At 45.9% G+C, this 21,195-nt stretch overlaps 1 protein-coding gene across 1 annotated transcript; it reads right to left on the bottom strand.

Annotated features, from left to right (window-relative positions):
• Positions 1–14,641: 14,641 nt before the first annotated feature.
• Positions 14,642–17,422, bottom strand: LOC146179637 (uncharacterized). The gene is made up of 3 exons (XM_084580229.1): positions 17,372–17,422; positions 15,580–15,718; positions 14,642–14,862 (listed from the first exon to the last, which is right to left on the bottom strand). The coding sequence occupies exons 1-3, from the start codon at positions 17,420–17,422 to the stop codon at positions 14,642–14,644; spliced, it is 411 nt and encodes a 136-aa protein (XP_084436355.1).
• Between the last annotated feature and the right edge of the window lie 3,773 nt (positions 17,423–21,195).

Below are 21,195 nucleotides of genomic sequence, written 5' to 3'. Positions count from 1 at the left end.
CTGTTTTACATCCACGGCAGTCGAAACTAATGAGCCATCTCTTGACAACATCGACATTAACTGCCACTTGTCGAAGGAGAAACGGCGGGCCTTAGAGCTACTGTTGCTGGACTTCAAGCACTGTTTTGCTTCTTCCTCGAAGGTTCGTCAAACGCCCATCACGCAACTTCGCATCATTACTTATGAAGACGCTCGCCCTATACGACAGCAGCCTTATCGTGTCTGCCAAAGAACGAGAAGTGATCCAGACGCAGGTTCAGGAGATGCTGGATGATGGTGTTGTGCAGCCTTCACAAAGCCCGTGGTCTTCACCAGTAGTCCTGGTCAAGAAGAAAGACGGCACTCTTCGACTTTGCGTCGACTATCGGAAATTGAATAATGTGACAAAGAAAGATGTATACCCGTTGCCGCGCATCGATGACTCACTGGACAGATTGCGACGTGCGAAGTATTTTTCATTCATTATTGATTTGAAAAGCGGCTATTGGCAAATCGAAGTAGACGAAAGAGACCGAGAAAAAAACGCATTTGTCACTCCAGATGGCCTATATGAATTCAAAGTACTCCCATTTGGATTGTGCTCTGCCCCAGCTACATTCCAAAGGATGATGGACACCGTCCTCACTGGCCTCAAGTGGCAGATCTGTCTTGTGTACTTGGACGACGTAGTTGTTTTTTCCGAAACATTTGACCAACACCTCGAACGCCTTCGAGCTGTACTGGAAGCGCTCCGTTCTGCTGATCTCACGCTGAAGCCCGAGAAATGTCACTTCGGGTATACAGAACTCAAGTTCCTTGACCATGTTGTGAGCGCTGACGGGGTGCGCCCGGATCCCGATAAGACTGCTGCGGTCGCACGGTTTCCCGTTCCAGCTAACAACAGGGCTGTTCAGCGCTTTCTCGGCCTGTGCGCATATTATCGGCGGTTCATAGCGAACTTCTCTCAAATTGCAGAACCTCTAACGCGCCTCACAAGGAAGGACACCGCCTTTGTGTGGAACTCTGAGCAGCAGACAGCCTTCTCTTTGCTTCGCGAGCGCCTTCAAACATCCCCTGCTCTGGCGCACTTCGATGAAGCGGCTGACACAGAGGTGCACACTGACGCCAGTAGTATCGGTCTTGGCGCGGTCCTTGTTCAGCATCAAGACGGGATTGAGCGAGTAATAGCATATGCTAGCCGCACTCTCTCGCGTCGAAACGAACTACTCCACCTCGGAAAAGGAATGCCTGGCGGTCGTGTGGGCCACTATGAAGTTTCGCCCCTATCTTTACGGTCGACCATTTAAAGTCGTCACGGACCATCATTGTTTATGCTGGTTGGCAAATCTGCGGAACCCATCGGGACGACTTGCACGCTGGAGTTTACGACTTCAGGAATTTGACATAACTATTGTTTATTAATCAGGCCGCAAACACGAAGACGCTGACGCGCTGTCACGAGCCCCCGTTGACACTGACGGTGCTGCAGCCGATGGCGACAACGGCTTTCTAGGAGCTCTCAGTGCATCTGAGCTCAGGGATCGACAAAGAGTTGTTCCAGACATCCTTCCATTCATCGATTATCTGGAAGGGCGTGATACGACGCTCCCTCGACGCCTATCTCGGCACATTGGTTCATTCTGTATGCAGCAAGGCGTCTTGTATAAAAGAAACTCCCAAGGCCAAGAAAGAGCTTACCTTCTGGTAGAGCTTACCATGCGAGCTCCGTGCGGATATTCTACTTGCTTGCCACGACGAACCGACGCCTGGTCATTTGGGTTACTCACGGACGCTTGCTCAAGTCCGCAACATGTATTACTGGCCAGGACTCTCCGCAACTGTGAAACGCTATGTAAGAAGCTGTCGCGAATGCCAGCGCCGTAAAACACCACCCCTGAAGCCTGCCGGATTTCTCAAGCCCGTTAGAGCACCACGTATTCCGTTCGACCAAATCGGCATGGACCTCCTTGGTCCTTTCCCTTTGTCGCAGGCGGGAAACAAATGGATAGTAGTCGCTACTGACTACCTGACCCGATACGCTGAGACAAAGGCAATCCCTCATGCCACAGCTTCCGAAGTAGCCGAGTTTTTCATGCATAACATAGTCTTGCGGCATGGCGCCCCTTCGTATGTCATTACCGACAGAGGGACAGCTTTCACTTCGCAGTTCATCGACCACATATTTGAGTTGAGTTACACGACGCATCGCAAGACCACAGCGTACCATCCTCAGAGCAATAATCTTACCGAAAGGTTAAATAAGATGATTGCGGACATGTTGTCAATGTACGTCGATGTGCAGCACAAGACCTGGGACGAGGTGCTGCCGTACGTCACATTTGCGTATAATACAGCCCAACAGGAAACAACGCGCTTCACACCATTTCGACTTGTGTACGGGCGTGAAGTTCAGAGCATGCTCGATTCCATGCTCCCGTGCCCAGATGATGACCAGCTTCCGCCAGATGCCCAGCAGTATGTCATCCGCGCTGAGGAAGCCCGCCAGCTTGCCCGTGTGCACATCGGGCGGCAGCAGACCTCTGACGCGCACCGCTACAACCTCCGGCACCGCCAGGTTCACTACAAGCCTGGGGACCAAGTCTGGGTGTGGACACCAGTTCGCCGTCCAGGCTTGTCAGAGAAACTCCTTTCCCGCTACTTCGGGCCGTACAAAGTGTTGCGTCGTGTGAGTGATCTCAGTTAGGAAGTTATTCCAGACGGCGCCGCACTTTCAAAACGTCGAAAGCCCAGCTCGGACATTGTGCACATTGTGCGGCTGAAGCCGTACTACCAACGATAACGCACGGCCACCTCCTGTGACGACTCTCTTACTTTGCACTACGTTCTCACCGCCCGTGTTCACTTCTTTTTTTTTTTTCGGAAGGGGGAGTAATGCCACCTAGCGTTGCCAGGTGGCGCATGACTGAGTGAAGGACTAGGGTGCCTCGATGCCCGCGCCTCCGCTCAGGGTGAGGACAGCTGCGTCGTCTGCTACGGCGGCCGCCATTCTCGCGCCCGCGGCATACAGGTTTCGTTCTCGTGGGGGGAGGTCTGCTCGCTTCTGGCTTGCCGCGGGCGCTTAAAGTAAGAAAAATAAGGAATATTCTGGTGCGCTTTTGTTTTACATGAGAATATAATACTTAATTTTGTTGGAGAGCCTGCCTTGTGCTTTTAAATACAGGACAAGCAGCCAACATCAAGGCGTCGACAGTAACAATGAAAGCGGGTATGCAAGATATGCGCCAAATATGTCAGTGAAGCTCTCCTAGAATCTATCGCTAGAGTTCAAAACCTATCTCTTATGCACTGAACCCTTTGGTGCGTGGAAACAGTAACCCGTCCCAGCATAAATTTGCGTCGTCAGGTCGCTTACTCGAGTGAAGCGACCATACTCCTAGAGAAGCAGAAGGAAAAAAAATCCTGAAAACGTTTATTTACCGAGGTTTGCGATAGATTCCGATGAAAGGAACCGTTACTAAGCAGAGGATCATGAAATAAAAAGTTTTGAGTCGCTTTTCAGTTAAATCTCGATGACGGTTATGACAAGGCGTATTCTGCATACCACCACGGGCATTGGCAGCCCTGTTGGTGTTATCATTCCTGCGCATGTTTAATGTCGAGAACAAAACGCTTGAAAAATGCCACAATCCACTGCGTGGAGGAGGGGGGGGGGGGGGTTGAACATTTATTTTAGATCACATCTCCCTCAATTGAAAGCATTTAATTCTGTTCACTTGTTTTGTAGTTAATTTCAAACTACTAAGTTTATTAGAACTGCTGGAACACATCGGGTGATTTCTGCCCAAGCTTCTTTGGCGTTCTTTATTAAATTTGTAGCTATGAATGTCCCAATACAGGTGACTGCAATGGATGGGTAAGAAAACTGAGCAGACGCGTTCAATGACACAGCGTCTTGGTTTCGCACGTTCTGAAAAAAAAAACGATTATCAGCAACGGTAATAAAATATAAGCACTCGCCTGTTCGTCTTGGTATACCTGGATGAAAACAAAAACTGTTACCCAAGCAAACATGAAATCGTTTATTCAGTGGTTATGAAAACACAATAAAGTTACCAATATTTCTGCTTATGGGAACGCGACCATTATTGCACTTTTTCAAAGTAGACATCTATGTTAAATAGATGACTGTAATTGACGAAACAGTTGTGATTGCATATATACGTAGATGCAGAATTCAGGTTTCGAAGCAAAACTTTCGCGGAACTTCATATTCCGGCTTGGTTACGCAAGGCTGACTCCAGCACAAGTTTTGCTTCCGTGGTCACTAGAATGAGGGCTCGGAATTTGGCGAAGATGAATTCGGAGCCTCACTCTGGCATACGCAGCAGTCAACATTTTTCTTATTCGCTCTTTGTGAGCCATGCAAGTCTTCACAAGGGGCTTGTCTATCTGTTCAAGATATGCGATCAAAGAACGAAGTGGCGACTTCATGGTGAAAAATGTGCCGGTACACCATGAATTGACGGCGGTAAAATGCTCTTCATAGTTTTTCAATGTTTTCATTACATCCCTGCTGGATATACGAGGTTTTGTCCATCCCTGACGTACTCCTTGAGTGCAGTGAGGGAAGCATACTCATCGTCAGGGTTGCCAAGGAGAGCAGCCTTGCACTGCGCACAAGTTATGCGTTTTAGAATTCCTTTCAAAATAAAACCGCCAAGGTAAAACAAGATACGGCACTCGGTTGACGTGAGCTCTTCAATGAACAGGATTTCCGAATCATTGATTTCATCGATTTCGTTTTCTGTACCTTCCTTCTTGGCGTGTGCAAGCAGATCGACAAGGTATTCCCGGTCGTCAAGCTCGTAACTTGTCGACCTAGGAGTGTGAAGAAAGTGGCTGACGCTGATGAGCCGAAGTGCGCACTTCAAGTCGTACGCAGTGGGCACTGGCTTCATGAGCCGCACCACAGAAAAAAGGTTTTCTAGGCAGTCTTGCAACAGTCTGCTCGTGAGAAGGAATTCATACCCTTCACTGCCAAGAAGCACATCTTGAAGGCGAAGGACAGCCGTTGTTGCAATTAGGACCCCTGCTTGCGATGGCTTCCACTGAGATCCAGTGCCCATTTTGAGTTCTCTGATCGTGTCTATTGCCATACGCAGTGTGTCTAAGGCGGCATGATATTTAGTCATGTTTCTGCGGCTTAGCGCCATGGTGGGATGACGCGCTGACATAAGGGCGTACCACCTAGAAACGAGGTCCATAAACCACGCTGTTGTTTCGGCCTCTGGCTCAATCACTCCTTCTTTTATTAGGAACCGAATAGCTGGCGGGGCTTCGCGGAAGAGCTGGACAGCGACTCCAACTTTCATCTTGGTGAAATGTCCACCACTAATGTGGTTTTCTGATAAATTTGGTGCTACCTTAAGTTCATTGGCAGCATCATAATCCAAGACGGCCTGTACATGCTCTAGTTTCACCTTCGAGGAAGGCAATTCGTTCTCGCTTACTGTATCATCACTCAGTGTGAAAACTTTAGAGCTTAGAAGCTGTCCTTTCAGGTTCTTAAGGACATGTGCTGGGTCAGAGATGAAAAAAAGTTCCTTCCCATCTAGGGTTGGGTGGGGTATTGAGCACGAAGTTGTTGAATGGCGGTGACTCGAAAAGCCAAATTCTCTCCACATAGCGCGGTTTGCTGCACCCATGTCACAGGTGACTACCCGTACTCTTAGAGAAATCTGGCTGCATATCTGAACTATTTCCAGGACATATGTCTTGAGTACAGAGCCGTCCACGTGCCTACCAGTAAATTCATAGGCTATCACTTGCTTCCATCTTTGGTTTACCCCACCTAGCATAAAGACCAAAGCATGGTTGGCTGCCTCTTCAGGCTTCGAGGGCAAGGTCGTTCCTCCCAAAAGCACGTCTTCTCCACGGTCGAGTTCAAATCCGGGTGCTATCTCCATTTCATCTAGAAAGAGAACGCAGTCTTTTTCCACATCCTCCATTCCCTCTGCTTTGGACCTCATTACGTCGATCACTTCATGCAGGATACCTGGCAGAAACTTCAGGATCTCAATTCTTCTTGCTAACGTTCTGCTTGATGGGAGAGGGTAGCCAATCTTTCTGAACGTTTCATACCCAGTGGTTCCACACGCAAATTTAATTTTTAGGCCTTGCTTTACTGTTTGCGCTGACCATGAATTGCCACGATTGTTGTTCCGAGAAAGGGCACGAATTTGGTCTTCATTTAAAAACTTCGTATTTCGTGAGAAATTAGCTGCCTCTTTCTGCAGCTTACGATTCTGCTTCTGTAGTTTTTTTACAGTGTTCTTAGATTCTCTGTGGTGTTGTTTCAGCTTATTATTGGCTGCTGTGAGATCTGCTATCTTCTTCCAAAGCTCTGCTGCCCCAGAATCAAAGGGTTGGGTCGCACGAGCCACTGCAGTTTCTTGAGGCCGTACATCCGTGGTGGTCGAAGTAAATTGCTCACTAGCATTGCTTTTTTCTGTAGCCACCAATGTCCCATTTATCACTCCGTCTGACGATGAATCTGCTGGAGGATCTTCTTGCGTATTTAAGGGAAGGACGTTTGTCACTTCTGGTGAAGAACCTTGTGCGGCAGCGTCATCACTAAATAATGCAGGCATGTGCACACTTCGGTCCCTCGGTGGTCTTCGCTCTTTAGGAAGTTCTGGAAGCATATAAATAAGGAAAAATAGCACATTACATATTTAAAATAGTGGTCCTTTTGTAAAACTCCGAAGTAAGCTTTTCTGCATTGCAAAGGACTCTTCACCATGGCGGCCCATCCTAAACGTCAGGTGCAGCTGTTTTTCACCCTCCTTCAAAAAAAGGAGTGGCTAGGCAAAACTGGTTCTAATCCCTTTATCCCGACAGCGTATCGTGTGAAGGAAAGGAACGCCGCATTGTTCAGACTATATATGTTTGCAGCATTCTACATTTTTCTGACTCCAAAGCTGGTTTGGCGGCCAAGGTGAAGGAATTTTGCTGTGCCAAGAAGCTGACCTCCAAAGTTTTGAAAAGGGTCCATAGAAGACGCGGCAGAAAATTTAACACGTATGCAAATCAACCACTTTATCACGTAAAATTTTCAAATGTAGACGACGAGGCGATAAGCAACATGGTAGCAAACACCAAGGTTAGGAGGTATCTGACCTTTGAATGGGAACACCGTTGGGACAGCATTGGGCTTGAGTTTTTTCCAACCGTCCGCGCGGTTTTGTTCGAAGCTCTTGTCTTCGAAATGAGCCTGCAGATGAATGTGTTATTGGAATTAGCCCCACATTGCCTGCTCGAGAATGAAAACAACAGCACGCAAGACAACAGCGTAGTCCAAATATATCAGTCGAATCAATCGAATGAGCTCCTTAATCTGCACATAACAACATATACTGTTTATCTCATTCACTGAATTAGTGCGGTGTCGTTGGGCGAAGCATAGGGCTAACAGGCAGCGCAAGCTACCCAACGCAGCATACGTGTCAAAAACTCAAAAAATCGTAAGTAAATGAATTCATGTTGGCTCCTAGACGACCCAGATGCAGAGTAATTGCCACAGCTTATGTGCCCTCGCTTGTGGTCGTGCTCTGTGCCTTGATTCGTGCCGGCCGCGGTTCTCTGACAAGCGCCTCGTAAAGGCAATTATTTTTTAATGAACAGAAGCGGCGGAAGCACGTTTGGTACGCATTCACGAGCTTAAACATTGTGTCATGCAATTTCGGATGCAAACAGGCAAGCAGCAGACAATGACCGGTTCGGCGCGGAAGCGTGCCTTTTTATATACGCCGAGCAAGACGAATAGTGCGAAAATGACATCTGACCAATACAAATCTTGTACTACACTTAGCTGGCTAAACGCAAAAGCGGTAAATCGCAACAAAAACAGCACTGAACCAACATGCGGCACTTACACTACAGACACATGAGGAGCTCGTCGGTTGCCACTTGTCATGCTTGATCCGGACCAGCCACAGAAGCTTTCTTTTCGGGTCTCTGGGAAAATGAAACATCCTCCAACCATTTCTCGCATGGTTGGAGCATTGAGGAACACAACATCCAGGCATTGCACGGCGATGAAAGCCGCGCGAACGCAGACACTTAGCAGTGACGCCCGCACGACAGCAGAGCGGCGAGGTCGGCGCGGGCAACACAATGGCGGAGGGAGCGCGCGAAAACAGTTTGAGGCGGCGTCGAGTGGTTCAAAGGGTGACCTCACCCTAAGCGGGGGCGCGCGCATCGAGGCACCCTATGAAGGACGACGAAGTGTCGCTTGCGGGTTTTGCGTCTGTGCTTCTCACCGCTGTTATATAGGAGCTAACCCCCTTACTATTCTTGATATCCTCAATCACCTTGTACGTGACAATATATATATATTCATGTCTATCTTGTGAATAACGATATCTTGTAATCTGAGCTCACTTGTTTCTCTTTGTCGGTTTTGCTGTACATTAATTATGTTTTTGGTTTTTGATTCCTCGCTGCGCAAACTTTTGTATTTGACCCCCTTAGGCAATGCCCACTAGAGGCATGTAAGGTATTTGTTAAAAAATAAATAAATATCCAACGTGGTCATGCTTGCTTGATTCCACTTAGAGTGACACGCGGACAAATGGGTTAACGCCTCCGAAGGTCGTGATTTCTGCCCGTGTAAGCAGTGCGCACGCAATACACAAGATTCAAGCTTCGCATGACATGCGCAGTAAACGGCACGCAGCCCGCCTGCGTACGCAAGCATCTTGCGTGTGCTAATGTGCTAAGTACTAAACCTCCCTAATTACAATATATTCTCTAAAAACTCTTCACATGCATGCCTGCCCTTTGGCCGATAAGGCGGGCATCTCGGGTGTAATTTGCGTGTCGATATATTCTATCTGTGCACGTTACATCGCGGGTGTGAGAACTCCCCACGACAAATAAGTGCACCCTTAACAGAAATAAGCCTACAAGGGAGTTAAAAGGGAGTATAATGTTCTCTAGCGCGCCTCCCTACAAAAGCAGGGTATGCTGCCCAAGCCCTGGCGTACATTTGCATCACTAAAAATGCGAAATAGCTATGGCCAGCAAAGGAAAAGAAGCTCTCGCTATTGCAGATATTTTACAGCAGATCTCGATCTCCTCTAAATGCTCGACAAGGTCAGTTGTTGGGCGAGTTGGTGACGATGTTCCATATCTACAGCGCGATAAACGGGACAAGAGAACAGTGTTTGTCGTTATTGTGTTCTCTTGTCCCGTTTATCGCACTGTAGATATGGAACTCTAAATGCTGACCTCATGATTTATAGAACCGAGGTTAAATGTATTCTACGATTGATTATTGCAACAAATGAATGCTATTTGTCGTGGAAATATTTGTGGCGAAACGTTACCACTTTACATAACTGCTGAGAAAGCGAGCTACAAATGCAAGTGAGGTGACTCCTACGATTGCAATGAGCCCATGGAGGATCGTCCCACTCAACCAAACTCACTGGCTTTTATACGTCATATTGGAAGCCACCATCATCAACGTGTGCGTAATTGTATCTTATAATATCCTTCCGTGTTTTCTCAAAATAAAAGAATAGCGGAGGTTCATCCCGGTTAAACCTAGTTAACCGAGCGTAAGTTCTGTTATGTATGGGTACACAGTCAGGCTGCTGTTACTCCTCTGTCCGGTCTCTGCCTGGAGCCGGTAACGCTTTTTTTTTTTTTGCCGCTGCTCGGTGAGCTATATCGGCAGAATGACCAGACTGAGCTTGTCTCCTACACCTAAGCGTTAATGCACTCGAACTGGAACACACCTTATCCATGGCTGTACTGAACAACTAAGCGGCGGCGAAGAAGTTGTTAACCCCCCCCCCCCCCACCCCACCCCCTCCCCCGTCCCCCCTGGTCACGTTATATCACAGTGTAAAGCATCCGTGTCCGGCCCCGGGTTGCGCTATGTACGAGGAAGACGAAAAGGTGGGCAGTAGCGCGGGCAGGAGCGCGGACAGGAGCACTCGCGCACTCGCGCGTTTGACCTTGAGATGCCTATTCAGGCATCTCAAGGTCAAACGCGCATTGTCACCAGACAATGAGACTAATTCAACGAACTGCGAACCGCCATCGAGGCATGCTAGAGCACGACCGCCACCGCCTTATACAAGCGTTTGTAATACGTCGAATGGTGTATTCTCTTCCATACTTGTGTATGTTCACGGTAGAGGAAGAAAAAGTAAATTCACTAATCAGGCTAGCCGATAAAACCTCCTTCAATCTCCCCAGGCACACATCGAACGCCCGTCTGTTCCTTTGGGGGTTCACAACACCCTATATGAGCTTATCGAAGCCACAAGCAGAGCACAGTTTGAACGCCTGTCATCCAACAGTACGGGGAGGCATATTTCCTTCGCCCTAGGACTCGACCCTTACAAGTTCCCTCAAACCCATGCACTTGACCCCGTGAGCAGTTCAGTCCCATTTATCAATGCATCCGCTCCCTAAAGACGCCCACCCGATCCACCACACTGCACGGCGAGAAGCCAGAGCAGCGGCGCTGCAGACACACTCACACACATACCAGTACAGTCTATATGGGCGCAGCGGGATTACGCTACTCGTCAAGCCTATGCCTTGAGAGTGGTTTCCAACTCACTGCACCCCATAGTTTTGGGTTCGATTAAAGCTACGTCCTCCTCAGAGTCAGAGTAATTTAAATTGTTTTGACAATACCCTTAATCACTGGAACACTTTAGCTCTTTTTATTTTTTTTTTTCAGAAACGCCAATCCGAAATTTTTCGCGAGGCAAGATTCGCACGCCTGTTTTCAAAATTCCCAATTCTATTAAACACTTTACCAGATCAGTTCAACTAACTCCTACGGGTACCTGCTCTTTTGAGCAACCCTGAGATAGAAGCAGCAAAAGCAAATCGAGCGCACGTCAACCGAGCAAATGAAGAACTAAGCCTAAGCAATGCGCACCAACACCTGGCTACCTATAACTAAATTTCTCTCCACTATATCTAGGGAGCAGCGGCTCCGCTATCCACCCCTCACAAATCCCTCTCTAAACTCGAGCAGATGACCTGGCGTCAGCTCTATTCTCGTACCATTCTTTCTTCAGCTCACCTTGCCCTTATCCACCACGGCCTTTTTTTTTTCCTGCATGCACTCTCTGCGGGGCAAAAGACTTTCACTATATATTCTACATTTGCTCTGAGCGCCAGCCACTCCCCATATGGCAAATAAACAATATATAGCGATGGCAGATGTCCAGCGATGCCCAGGTCGGAGCCTGCTCCACAAAAACTTCTGGTGGGCCGGACTCTAGGAATCGCAAAGGGACACAAGCTCCCGGCCACTGAACGCGATATCCAGCCGACCGACCAGTATAAGCTATAATCATAAGACTCACGAATCAATAACTGTTTTCACTACCACCACGAGTGAATGAGCTTGTGAGTTGCTGTACGAAGAATAGAGCTACGCTCATGGACCTGGCAAGGCGACTACAAAAGGCAGCTGCCGCTAAGGTACAAACACAGCAAACCAACAGCAGTAGATGCGAGCAGCACTACTCCTTCTTCTGTGGCCCGAAACATCGCGGACCCGGGGTAGCGCTCTACCGGCGTTTGATCGATAAAATGCTCCGAGCATACGTGAATGTTCCCGCAAGCAATCTCTGGAGGCTAAATACGCTACGATGGCCACTCAGTTGAGCTGACATTTTCAAACATACTATACCTGCTCTTGCATTCGTGTCCGGCTCCTAATTCTTTATGTGCGCTGCAGCGATTTATATCTGACGCACGCGAGCATTTTCGAGCGTTAATTGGAAACGGTACAAGTTGAAGACTGAGCAGCCGCGGAGTTTTTGAAACGTCGTTTACGTATCAACAACATTCAATTCATGTGCTGCTTTCTCTGTGAGTCTTACGTACGGCATTTTTAAATATCGCAGTTGTGCCCGAACGACGTTTTAAGCTTTCAGCAGGATGACACGATTGTTTAAGCACTTGAATACGCAATAAACCCGCTACATAAGGAATAAGGCAGGAGCTACTACTTGCTGTATATGGCGCAAAGGCGCTTCGCAACGTTTTGGCAGACCTGAGAAAGCGCATGATGTCTGGGTTGGAGGGTACGCGCGAGCAGGTATCGGTGCGAGGGTATCTTATTCCTGTCTATGGCGTTTATTTTCTAAATCGACATCAACTACGATGGACGCTGTTGTGAAGGGCTGTAGAAACTTCGGCCGCCTGGGGGTATTAAATGTTCGCAGACTGCACCGTACAGTGGTTCCTTGAGTCCTGTAATCATCGAAATGCGACCTCCGCGTCCAGACTCGAACTGGTGCCGCCGGATCAGGCGTCGTGCGAAAAGATCACTGAGCCACCACAAATAGGCTTCAGGAAATTTCTCAAATAAACGGCATCCACGTCCCAGGGCGTCCTGATAATGAGGTCCCGATTGCACTGGTGCACGCAGAGAATTCCCTAGTGAAACGTCCCATGATGCTATTCCAATAGCGAAAACATTCTTTCAGGCTAATTGGTGCATGAATGTGTCGGAAGGTTAGTGTAATAAGACAGGGACAACCGGCACACTGAAGATACAACGCTACCTAGAGTGTCACTGATATTCAGAACGCAGAATTTTACACGCTCTGCGCTCTTGTCTAGGTGATGGACGGCTTCCACCAAACAGGGATAACACTTCGGCTGGGAACACTCTCTTAAGGATACAGAGACAGTTTTGAATATCAACCACAGTATATAGGTAGCACTGTGTGCTGTCTTCGGTGTCTCTGTTGTCCCTGTCTTTCAGCGTTAACCTTCCCGCTATTCCAACAGATTCGATCTTGTGTTCAATGACGCACACAGAAAGCGTTTTCAAACATACGGAGTCTATGCGAACTTTCAGCGCGATGCATACGGAATAGCGAAGATTCAGGCGGAATACGTATGTGTCGCGCTGGTCCTATCAAAGTCGTACATAAACCATTCACGTATGATCGTGGCACTAACGGCCAACATGGTTTCGTTAGAATCCTGTGAATCGGTAAGACCACTGTCGACGGATCAGCACAACCAACACATGGTCCGAAGATCAACAGCTGGCAACCAAGAAGCTTTACCATCTTTACGCCAACATGGTTGACAGAAGTGCGAAGACGGTATGCATGAGTGTGTGGCCAAAGCTTTCTCTGCAAAACCAGTATACTGAGCCTATGGAAGAGGTTAGTTTCTACCTTGGTGCAACTTTTATTGTACGCAGTGGCTAAAAACTGTTTTCAACTTAAAGACGGGCTAAATGGTTTAGTGCTGGTTAGATGGACTGACCCAGGACTGGCGCTGTGGCAGTCCTGTATCCTTCTTTCTGCATCTGTTCATCCCTTAGATGCGCTATGTTCTATTCGTCAGCGCTTATTTCCGCTGTGACGTTTTGTTTTAAGGCGAAAGACTTTGTAGGCTCATGAGTGTGAAACAGATTAATGCGTCTTCGGAGGGTGTCACACCGTGATTGTCGAAGAATGAATTGATTGATGATTAAACGAATAGTTCGGTAAGGTAGAGGGTGAAAACATGTGTCTATGTGCAAAATTTCGTTGATGTGGAGTAATCATGCAATCAATTAAAGCAAAAAAATAAATAAAATATATGTCAAGTAGCCAAGGACGTCGATATAGTGTTCAGACGTCAAAAGCAGGCACGGACGTCGAAATTGTGCAAATTGCGTCATAATTGTGCAAGACACATGGGAAAAAGCATAGAGTTCCTTACACTAACTAGAGGGAAAGCTGAGGGCGCTGCACTTCAGCCACCATGGGCGCGCTAAGAATCATGGGCCGGTGTGCTACTTGTTGCGGGACAGTCGGTTTTGCTCGAGTACGTGGAGTGGCGTTACTGCAATGTTTTTTTTTTTTTCGTTATCATCATCATCTGAAGGTGCGTACATAGACCGTGAAAGCCATAGTAGCGAAGGCGCAAAAGCAGACGTCGCCAATAAATGGTTTCTGTTTCCCGAAATGCCACTAAAAACTTCCTTAAGTGATGGCACAATGATAAATATTTTCATAACATTTTTTTATTTCAAAGTTTGCCTATTGAGTGCGAAATATTGGTATTTGTGCTGCTCAAAACTAAGCCAATAGGAGAAAGGGCCATCGCTTATATTGGATAAATCTCGCACTGGCATTCTGTTTCTCTCTCTTTTTGCAATTTATAGTCACAATATTCAATCTTAGGACATTATTTACGGTAGAACAACGTTTATCTTTTCATTAGTTTTGGCTAAAAGTTGTAGTTCTGCACTCGGTAGCTCTCCGGCCCATGATGCTTTGAGCGCCCATGGTGGCTGAACTGGCCGTCTGGAAACTCCATGTAAACTCCCATAGACGGCAGCACAGCTTTCCCTCTAGGTAAGAGTAAGAAACTCCATGGGAAAAAGAGAAAAAGGAACAGAAGAGAGAAAACAAATGATGCGAATGAGTGAAAAGGCTGAAAACGGGCGGAAAGAGCCTCCGGAAAGCTTTCGCCATACCGCACTTAAAGCGGATTTTAGTTCTGAATATCAGTGGCACTAAAGTTAGCGTTGTGTCCTGTCTTCAGTGTGTCTGTTGTCCCTGTCTTCCTACACTTACCTTTAAAACAGAATTAAGTGCATTCAATGAATTTTTATTGCACTGCAATTTCGCACTGAGAAAAGGTTTAGCACTCATCCCAAACCGAGCCACTTGTCGGTCCCATGAAGATGGCCGTAATGGTCGACGGCAGCTTGACGTCGCCGGCGACGCCGCCTATCGTAGAAGGACGGCACACAAAGGTAGGATCCCCTGAGTCGGCAGCACAGGTACGGGTATGGGCAGTCCTCGGGCTCCGAGCACTTGTTGTAGAAGTAACCACCACTGTTGTACGGCGGGCAAAACCGGGGACGGGCTACGAACGAGAACATGTCACAATCGGTATCAGTGACATCGACGTCGCCTTCGAATGACCTCTTAACAAGAATTTTGTCTCAACGCAATGTGACGAGTCACTTGCCTCCTACGAATCCTATCTGGGTTATCTGGACTGCGTGTGAATGGTCAACCCCGGACCGCTGAAAGAAACAGTCCTAAAAATTTTGCGGATACTTGCATTGTCAATTACAACTTCAAAAGTGCTGCTTCGGAAGCAATAACGAATCAATTTTGTATTTATTCTGCTTCAAATATTTCATGAATTGCCCCGTCAGCATTTCACTGGTCTTATCCTTGAAAGACAACGCATAATCATCGTATGTTTCAGGCCACAGTCCACAGACTGCATATGCTGAAGTGTTACCATTTGTCATTGGGCAGCTTAAATACAGTCACTACTGCGCTGTTTTTAGTCTCCGAAATTACTAATTGCAACATTTCACACTAAACGTAATTTTCGCTGCATTACGAAAAATCTTATCCCCTCTGAATGTCACTAGCAGATACAAAAAAATCGGTAAACTCCGAGGTGCGACTCAATCAAAACTTGACATTTGAACGCAAGCTGTAAGGAAGCTCAAAAGTGTAGGGCTAACAAAAAGTTCTACGCCCTCCTGCACCCTGCCCCCCCCCCCCCCCATACCCTACGCCACGCAGACAAAAGAATGTTGCCCGCGTTTCAACGTGTCCTTACGACGTTTTGGAATTTCGGTTACAGGGCAGGGCTTGTTGTGCTTGACGCAGCTGTCCCCTCTGCTCAGGCCGTAGATGCAGCACTCATCTGGCTGGCAGTCCTTGTGGGAAGAGCACTGCCTGAAGGTACCCTGGTACACCTGAGTATGCGCAGGAGAGCCATTGTTGTCTCACTATGGCCAAGGCAACAACATCAAGCGAAGCAACTGGACTCTGAACAAAGACGCGATGTGTTTCTAGAGCGTCTCCAGAACATGTGCTTCGTTTATCCCGATTTCGAAAACCCCGTGCTGGTGCACATAACAATCTATCTATAAAACGTTCTGAACGTAATTACGTGATCCTTTTACCATATATTCACTCCAAACCCTATGAAAAAAACCGCATGAGTCACAATAACCTCATACAGATTTCTCATACTAGATTCATACAAATCTCATTATTTCTCAAATATTTCTCATATGATGAATGAGATTAGTATGATATTATATAAGATTTGTATGAGATTAGTATGAGTCTAGTGTGAGATTTTGTATGAGGTTATTGTGACTCATAGGCTTTTTTCACTAGGAAATAAAAGCTCCCCGAAGCAGGGAAAGGAAGATTTCACATATCATTTCATATGGATACCAGAGCTTCCTCTAATCTGCTTACAGATCATGCATTTGTTGCATATTTTTACGTCAGACAACTTTGACGATGCATTATGCATTGCTATAAGCAGAATGGATCACTGAGGAAGTGCATTTCAAGACGAGAAGAGAACTGGTGTTGCGTGAATAGTTGACAATGTTCTTGTGGTAATCGGTCCACACAGAAATAAAGATGGATCCGCTACAGGATAGATTCATAAATGAAAAATTAAACCCGTATTCGGTAAGCCTGTGCTTCCGTGAAGGGGTGCTCACAAAACCGTTCGAAACGTTTCTTATGACAAGACTATATAGAATTACCGAGAGGCATTAAAGTACCACCCGCTAACCCCTTCATGGACGAAAACCCCTTCATATTAGAGCTTTGCTTCAAAAAGTGACCAGATTTTGTATACATTTTTTGGGTGGAATATAGGAGCGTCCCCTTTGAAACGGGGTGGTAGCAGTAGCTATCATGCTCATTTTTCTCCCTATATCGTAATTATTGATTTAGATTGGTTAACTAAACCATCATTCTATTTATTAGATCTCTGCTTTTAAGCCACCAATCTTCCAGTCGTTTTTTGCTAGTTTCCACCGCCGGTTTATTCACCCGGCCACTGGGATCTCTAAACCCCAGAGCTTCAGGAACAGTGACTGCGCCTGCATCAACTTCCGGATGGATACCATTACATTCGAGTATAACATGGTCAATTATTTCACTGGAGTTACCACATACAGCACATGCGTCATCTTCATTGTTAAATTTCTTTTTGTAGCTGCGTGTTCTAAGGCACCCTGATCTAGCTTCAAAAAGTAGGGTACTGCCTCTTGAGTTATCAAAGAAAGCTTTCTTCCTGATCTGCCTTTTCCACTTTCGGTATAATTCCACACGCTGTTTCTTTTCCATAGAATTTATCTAATTTTCACCTTCTGTGTTTTTCACCTGTTTCTTAACGCTCTTTATTTCTCCGTCCTTGTGACTAGCATACGTACTAGTTAGTTTGCTAGTTATCTTCCTCCATTGTGAGTCAACGCTTTTTAAGTATAGGTATTTAAATACTTCAGCTGCCCATCTGTTACTGTCCAGTTTCCTCAGCCGTTCCTCATATAATATTTTACTCTGAGCTTCTCGTACAGGTACAAATGAAGGCTACTTACTGGTCCTCTGTTTCCAATTTCCGCAGGCTTGAACGGAGGAAGCGGCTGCATTGGGGAAGAAAGGCCGACGTCTCGGCAGAATAGGTAAGAGTGTTTCTAATTGTCCTAAATGTGCACTCTGAGGTCATTCATTTAAGAAGAAAACTTTTACCTGGTCTGCACACATTACTTAAAATTTCTTCAATTTACTTCAAAAGGCTTGCACATCTCATGTGTTCACGTTTGTGTAGAACAGAAGAGAACCTATTATTTTCTCACAGAGATCGACACACAAATAGGCGTCTTCAGACACCAGAAACATGCTCCCTAGGGTAGTAAATACTGGAGAAGAGGGACAAACCACCGTATGCTAAGATATTCATTTGATGGGACAATACACAATTAAGATGCGTCCCTTTATTTAGTAGGCTCAGAGCATCAGTTTTGAAGTTACGGTGACCTCTAAGACAAATGTTTTTTTTTTCCTTTTTTTTTTTTTGCAAGCGCATTTGGAAACCTGTCTTCAGCTCTCTAACGTGACCTTGCTTACTTTTTACTTCCTCCTTCCTGACAAAATGTCCATTGAATGTTATAGAACCTCCAGATTTTAATTAATATTTGTTTTGAATGTAAGGGGTGGAACTAGTGTGCAACAAAGTAAAACAATGGTACGCATGAGCACAGGAGAGAGAAATGCATCCAAGTGATAACGGTCCTGAAACACAGCGACCTAGAACCACTAAACACCTGCGTCGGTAAAGAAGCGCATTTTCGCCCTGCTTACATTTCTACTAGGACTGGTCAGAAAAAATCATTTCTTTTTTTTTTCACTCTAATTTGCCTTACTAATTTTACCACGGAATTCTCCGCTGACAGCAAAGGCGATTCATGATAAAAACAGCCCGAAAAATTCGAAGCGCAGTAGGCCAAGTTCCGGTTATTGTGTACTGCTACTCAGTAGCCTATGCGTCTGCCTTCAACACATAAATAAATAAATAAATAAATAAATAAATAAATAAATAAATAAATAAATAAATAAATAAATAAATAAATAAATAAATAAATAAATAAATAAATAAATAAATAAATAAATAAATAAATAAATAAATAAAAAAAGCTGCACCTCCTGCAGAGTTGCTCAGTGCAAGCCAGAAAATTAATAGCTGTGTGTGTGAATCTCAGCTTTCTCAAATATTGAATCGAATATGGAATAACTAGGTACCGATTCACTTACCCGGAATGGCCTTCTTTTTTCTTACCTTAAAATTTGCTTGAACATTGAACTAAATTTGTAGCCAATTGGTTTCGGGACCAGATGCATAGTTTGGGCCAGCAAAATAGCATTTACATCTTGATATATACCGGAACACCTCAAATGTTCTTTAAGAACTGCAGACCACCTTGATACGATAGATAAAAAAGATTGTTTTAACACCACATTATCGTTTACAATAATAGAAAATTCTAAATTTGTTTAAGAAATTGACGAAATTAAAGTACCACATGACTTGTGAAAGATACACTTAAAAAATATTATACTTAATAGATGGTGAAGGAAAAGCCCTCCGTGCTGATGTGTTGCATTCAGTGAAGCTCACCTAGCTTTGATTCAGAAGGACAAAAATACTTGCGAGATCACTCCATAATATTCGATTTGCCTGGAACATTTGTGTGCTAGCGCATAGACGACTGAGCTGTCAAATCGAATCAAGAAATGCTATGTTTATTATTCGATTGCTATTTCACATTTTTGACCATTATCGTCAGCCTTCTAAGTTGCGACCCGTTCCATTAGCGGAGAACATTTCCTGACCCCCTTAAACCAGCCGTTTAGAGAATGACTTTGCTGCTGCACTTAGGTAGTCAGCAGAACCAATTCAGGTGTAAGATGTAGACGCAACTTAAGAATGCATTTACACGTAGATATTGTTGCTCAATATCTCTCGTTCTTAGTAACCTGGCATTTGTACGTGGAGTTTATTGAATTTAAAAAGTACCAAGCAAAGAATTTAAAAACAAAAAAAGTTCCAAATACATTCACCGGAAGGAAAGGACAGCAAAACCGTTTTAATGGCTCAAATAAAACGCGATCACAGTCTGGGGAGCACTGCAGCCGCTAACGGCCCCGAATACTGCCAGTCCGTGCCGGAATGCGAAATGTGGCGGCTATCCGTAGCCGGCCATGTCGCCGTTGAGTTATTCCGCCGCTCGGGCGTAAACGTTCAACGCACCGCGTTCTTTAATCTACAAGGCACACACGCCCGGGCCAGCTTATGACGCCAGGAAGGAGACGCCTGAGAGAGCCCCGGGGAGCAGTGAGCATATCTTGGATGGGCCAGCTAATTCGCGAAATGATGCAGCGTCCGTATGTGACAAGCCTTCGCTTGAAACGACGTTATTCGTGGCAGGATTGAATGGAATGACGTTTTCTACATCTGTGTCGGCACAAAGAAAACAATTAACACTATACAATATAATAATTAATAGCAGGAATGAATAACACGGCATTTTCTGCATCTGTGTTGACACAAAAAATAATTAATAATAATAATTAACAAATAGTTATTAGCTTACAAGTGCTTTTGAAATAACTGTTTTGGAATAACTTTTGAAATAACTGTTTCCCAATGCGGGGCCAGAGCATTATGACATTTCAATATTTCCTATCTTTTGAGCTGTACCGCATTAAGAAAACCCGAAGTGACCGGTTTGGGAGGCATCCCTGTGCAGCCCCGACCTCAAATCACAGAGGCCCTTGTTTGCGAAATCTAGGACAGCTGCTACAGCTTGGATCACTGCCTTGTCGTGGCGGAGGGGCTTGCGAAACTCGATGAAGTCGTGAGCTCTGCTGTGTAGGGCCACTCAAGATAGACAGATCACGGCAGAGAGTTCTGACAAAATATGATTCACTGGAGAAGGTAATGGCAATCCACTCCAGTATTTCCTGCCATGAAAACCCTATGGCCAGTCAAAATACCATTAATGATATGGCGCCGGAAGATGAGCCCCCCAGGTTGGAAGGCGTCCCACATGTTACTGGGGATGAACAAAGGGCGATTCCTAGTAGCTCCAGGACGAATGAAGCGGCTGGGCTAAAGCCAAAAGGACGCTCAGTTGTGGATGTGCCGGGAAGCGACCGGAAAGTCCGATTTTGCAAGGAGATATATCACATAGCAGCATGGAATGTAAGATCTATGACGCAAGGTAAACTGGATGTCGTCAAGCGAGAAATGAACAAATTGAACATTGATACCTTGGGTATCAGCGAGCTCAAGTGGACCGGAATGGGAGAATTTAACTCCGGCGACCATTATGTCTTTTATTGTGGGCACGAATCCAAGAGAAGGAATGGGGTCGCTCTCATAGTAAGCAGAAGAATGGGTAAAGCAGTGCTAGGGTACAACTCCAAAAACGACCGAATGATTTCACTTCGGATCCAAGGTCACCCTCTCAACATAACAGTTATCCAAGTCTATGCACCGACCACTACTGCTGAAGAAGCTGACGTTGAGAGATTTTATGCGGACCTACAATGCCTTTTAGACCGCACCCCATCATCAGACGTCGTTTTTCTCATAGGAGACTGGAATGCTAAGGTCGGGAGTGAAGAAATATCCGGAATTGTAGGCAAGTTCGGTCTTGGCGAGTCAAATGAAGCTGGACAGAGGCTAGTAGAGTTTTGTCAAGAAAACAACCTGACCATAGCGAATACTCATTTTCAACCGCACAAGAGGCGCCTGTACACATGGACTTCACCGGACGGTCTGTACAGGAATCAGATCGATTATATTCTTTGCCGGCAGAGATGGAGAAGCGCTATACAAGCAGTAAAAACAAGGCCTGGG

This window comes from Amblyomma maculatum, chromosome 9 (assembly GCF_055883805.1).
Source record: "Amblyomma maculatum isolate TAMU_Amacu chromosome 9, ASM5588380v1, whole genome shotgun sequence".
Lineage (NCBI taxonomy): Eukaryota > Metazoa > Arthropoda > Arachnida > Ixodida > Ixodidae > Amblyomma > Amblyomma maculatum.
The sequence above is the reverse complement of the archived record's forward strand: the minus strand, read 5'-3'. Positions and strand labels throughout refer to the sequence as shown.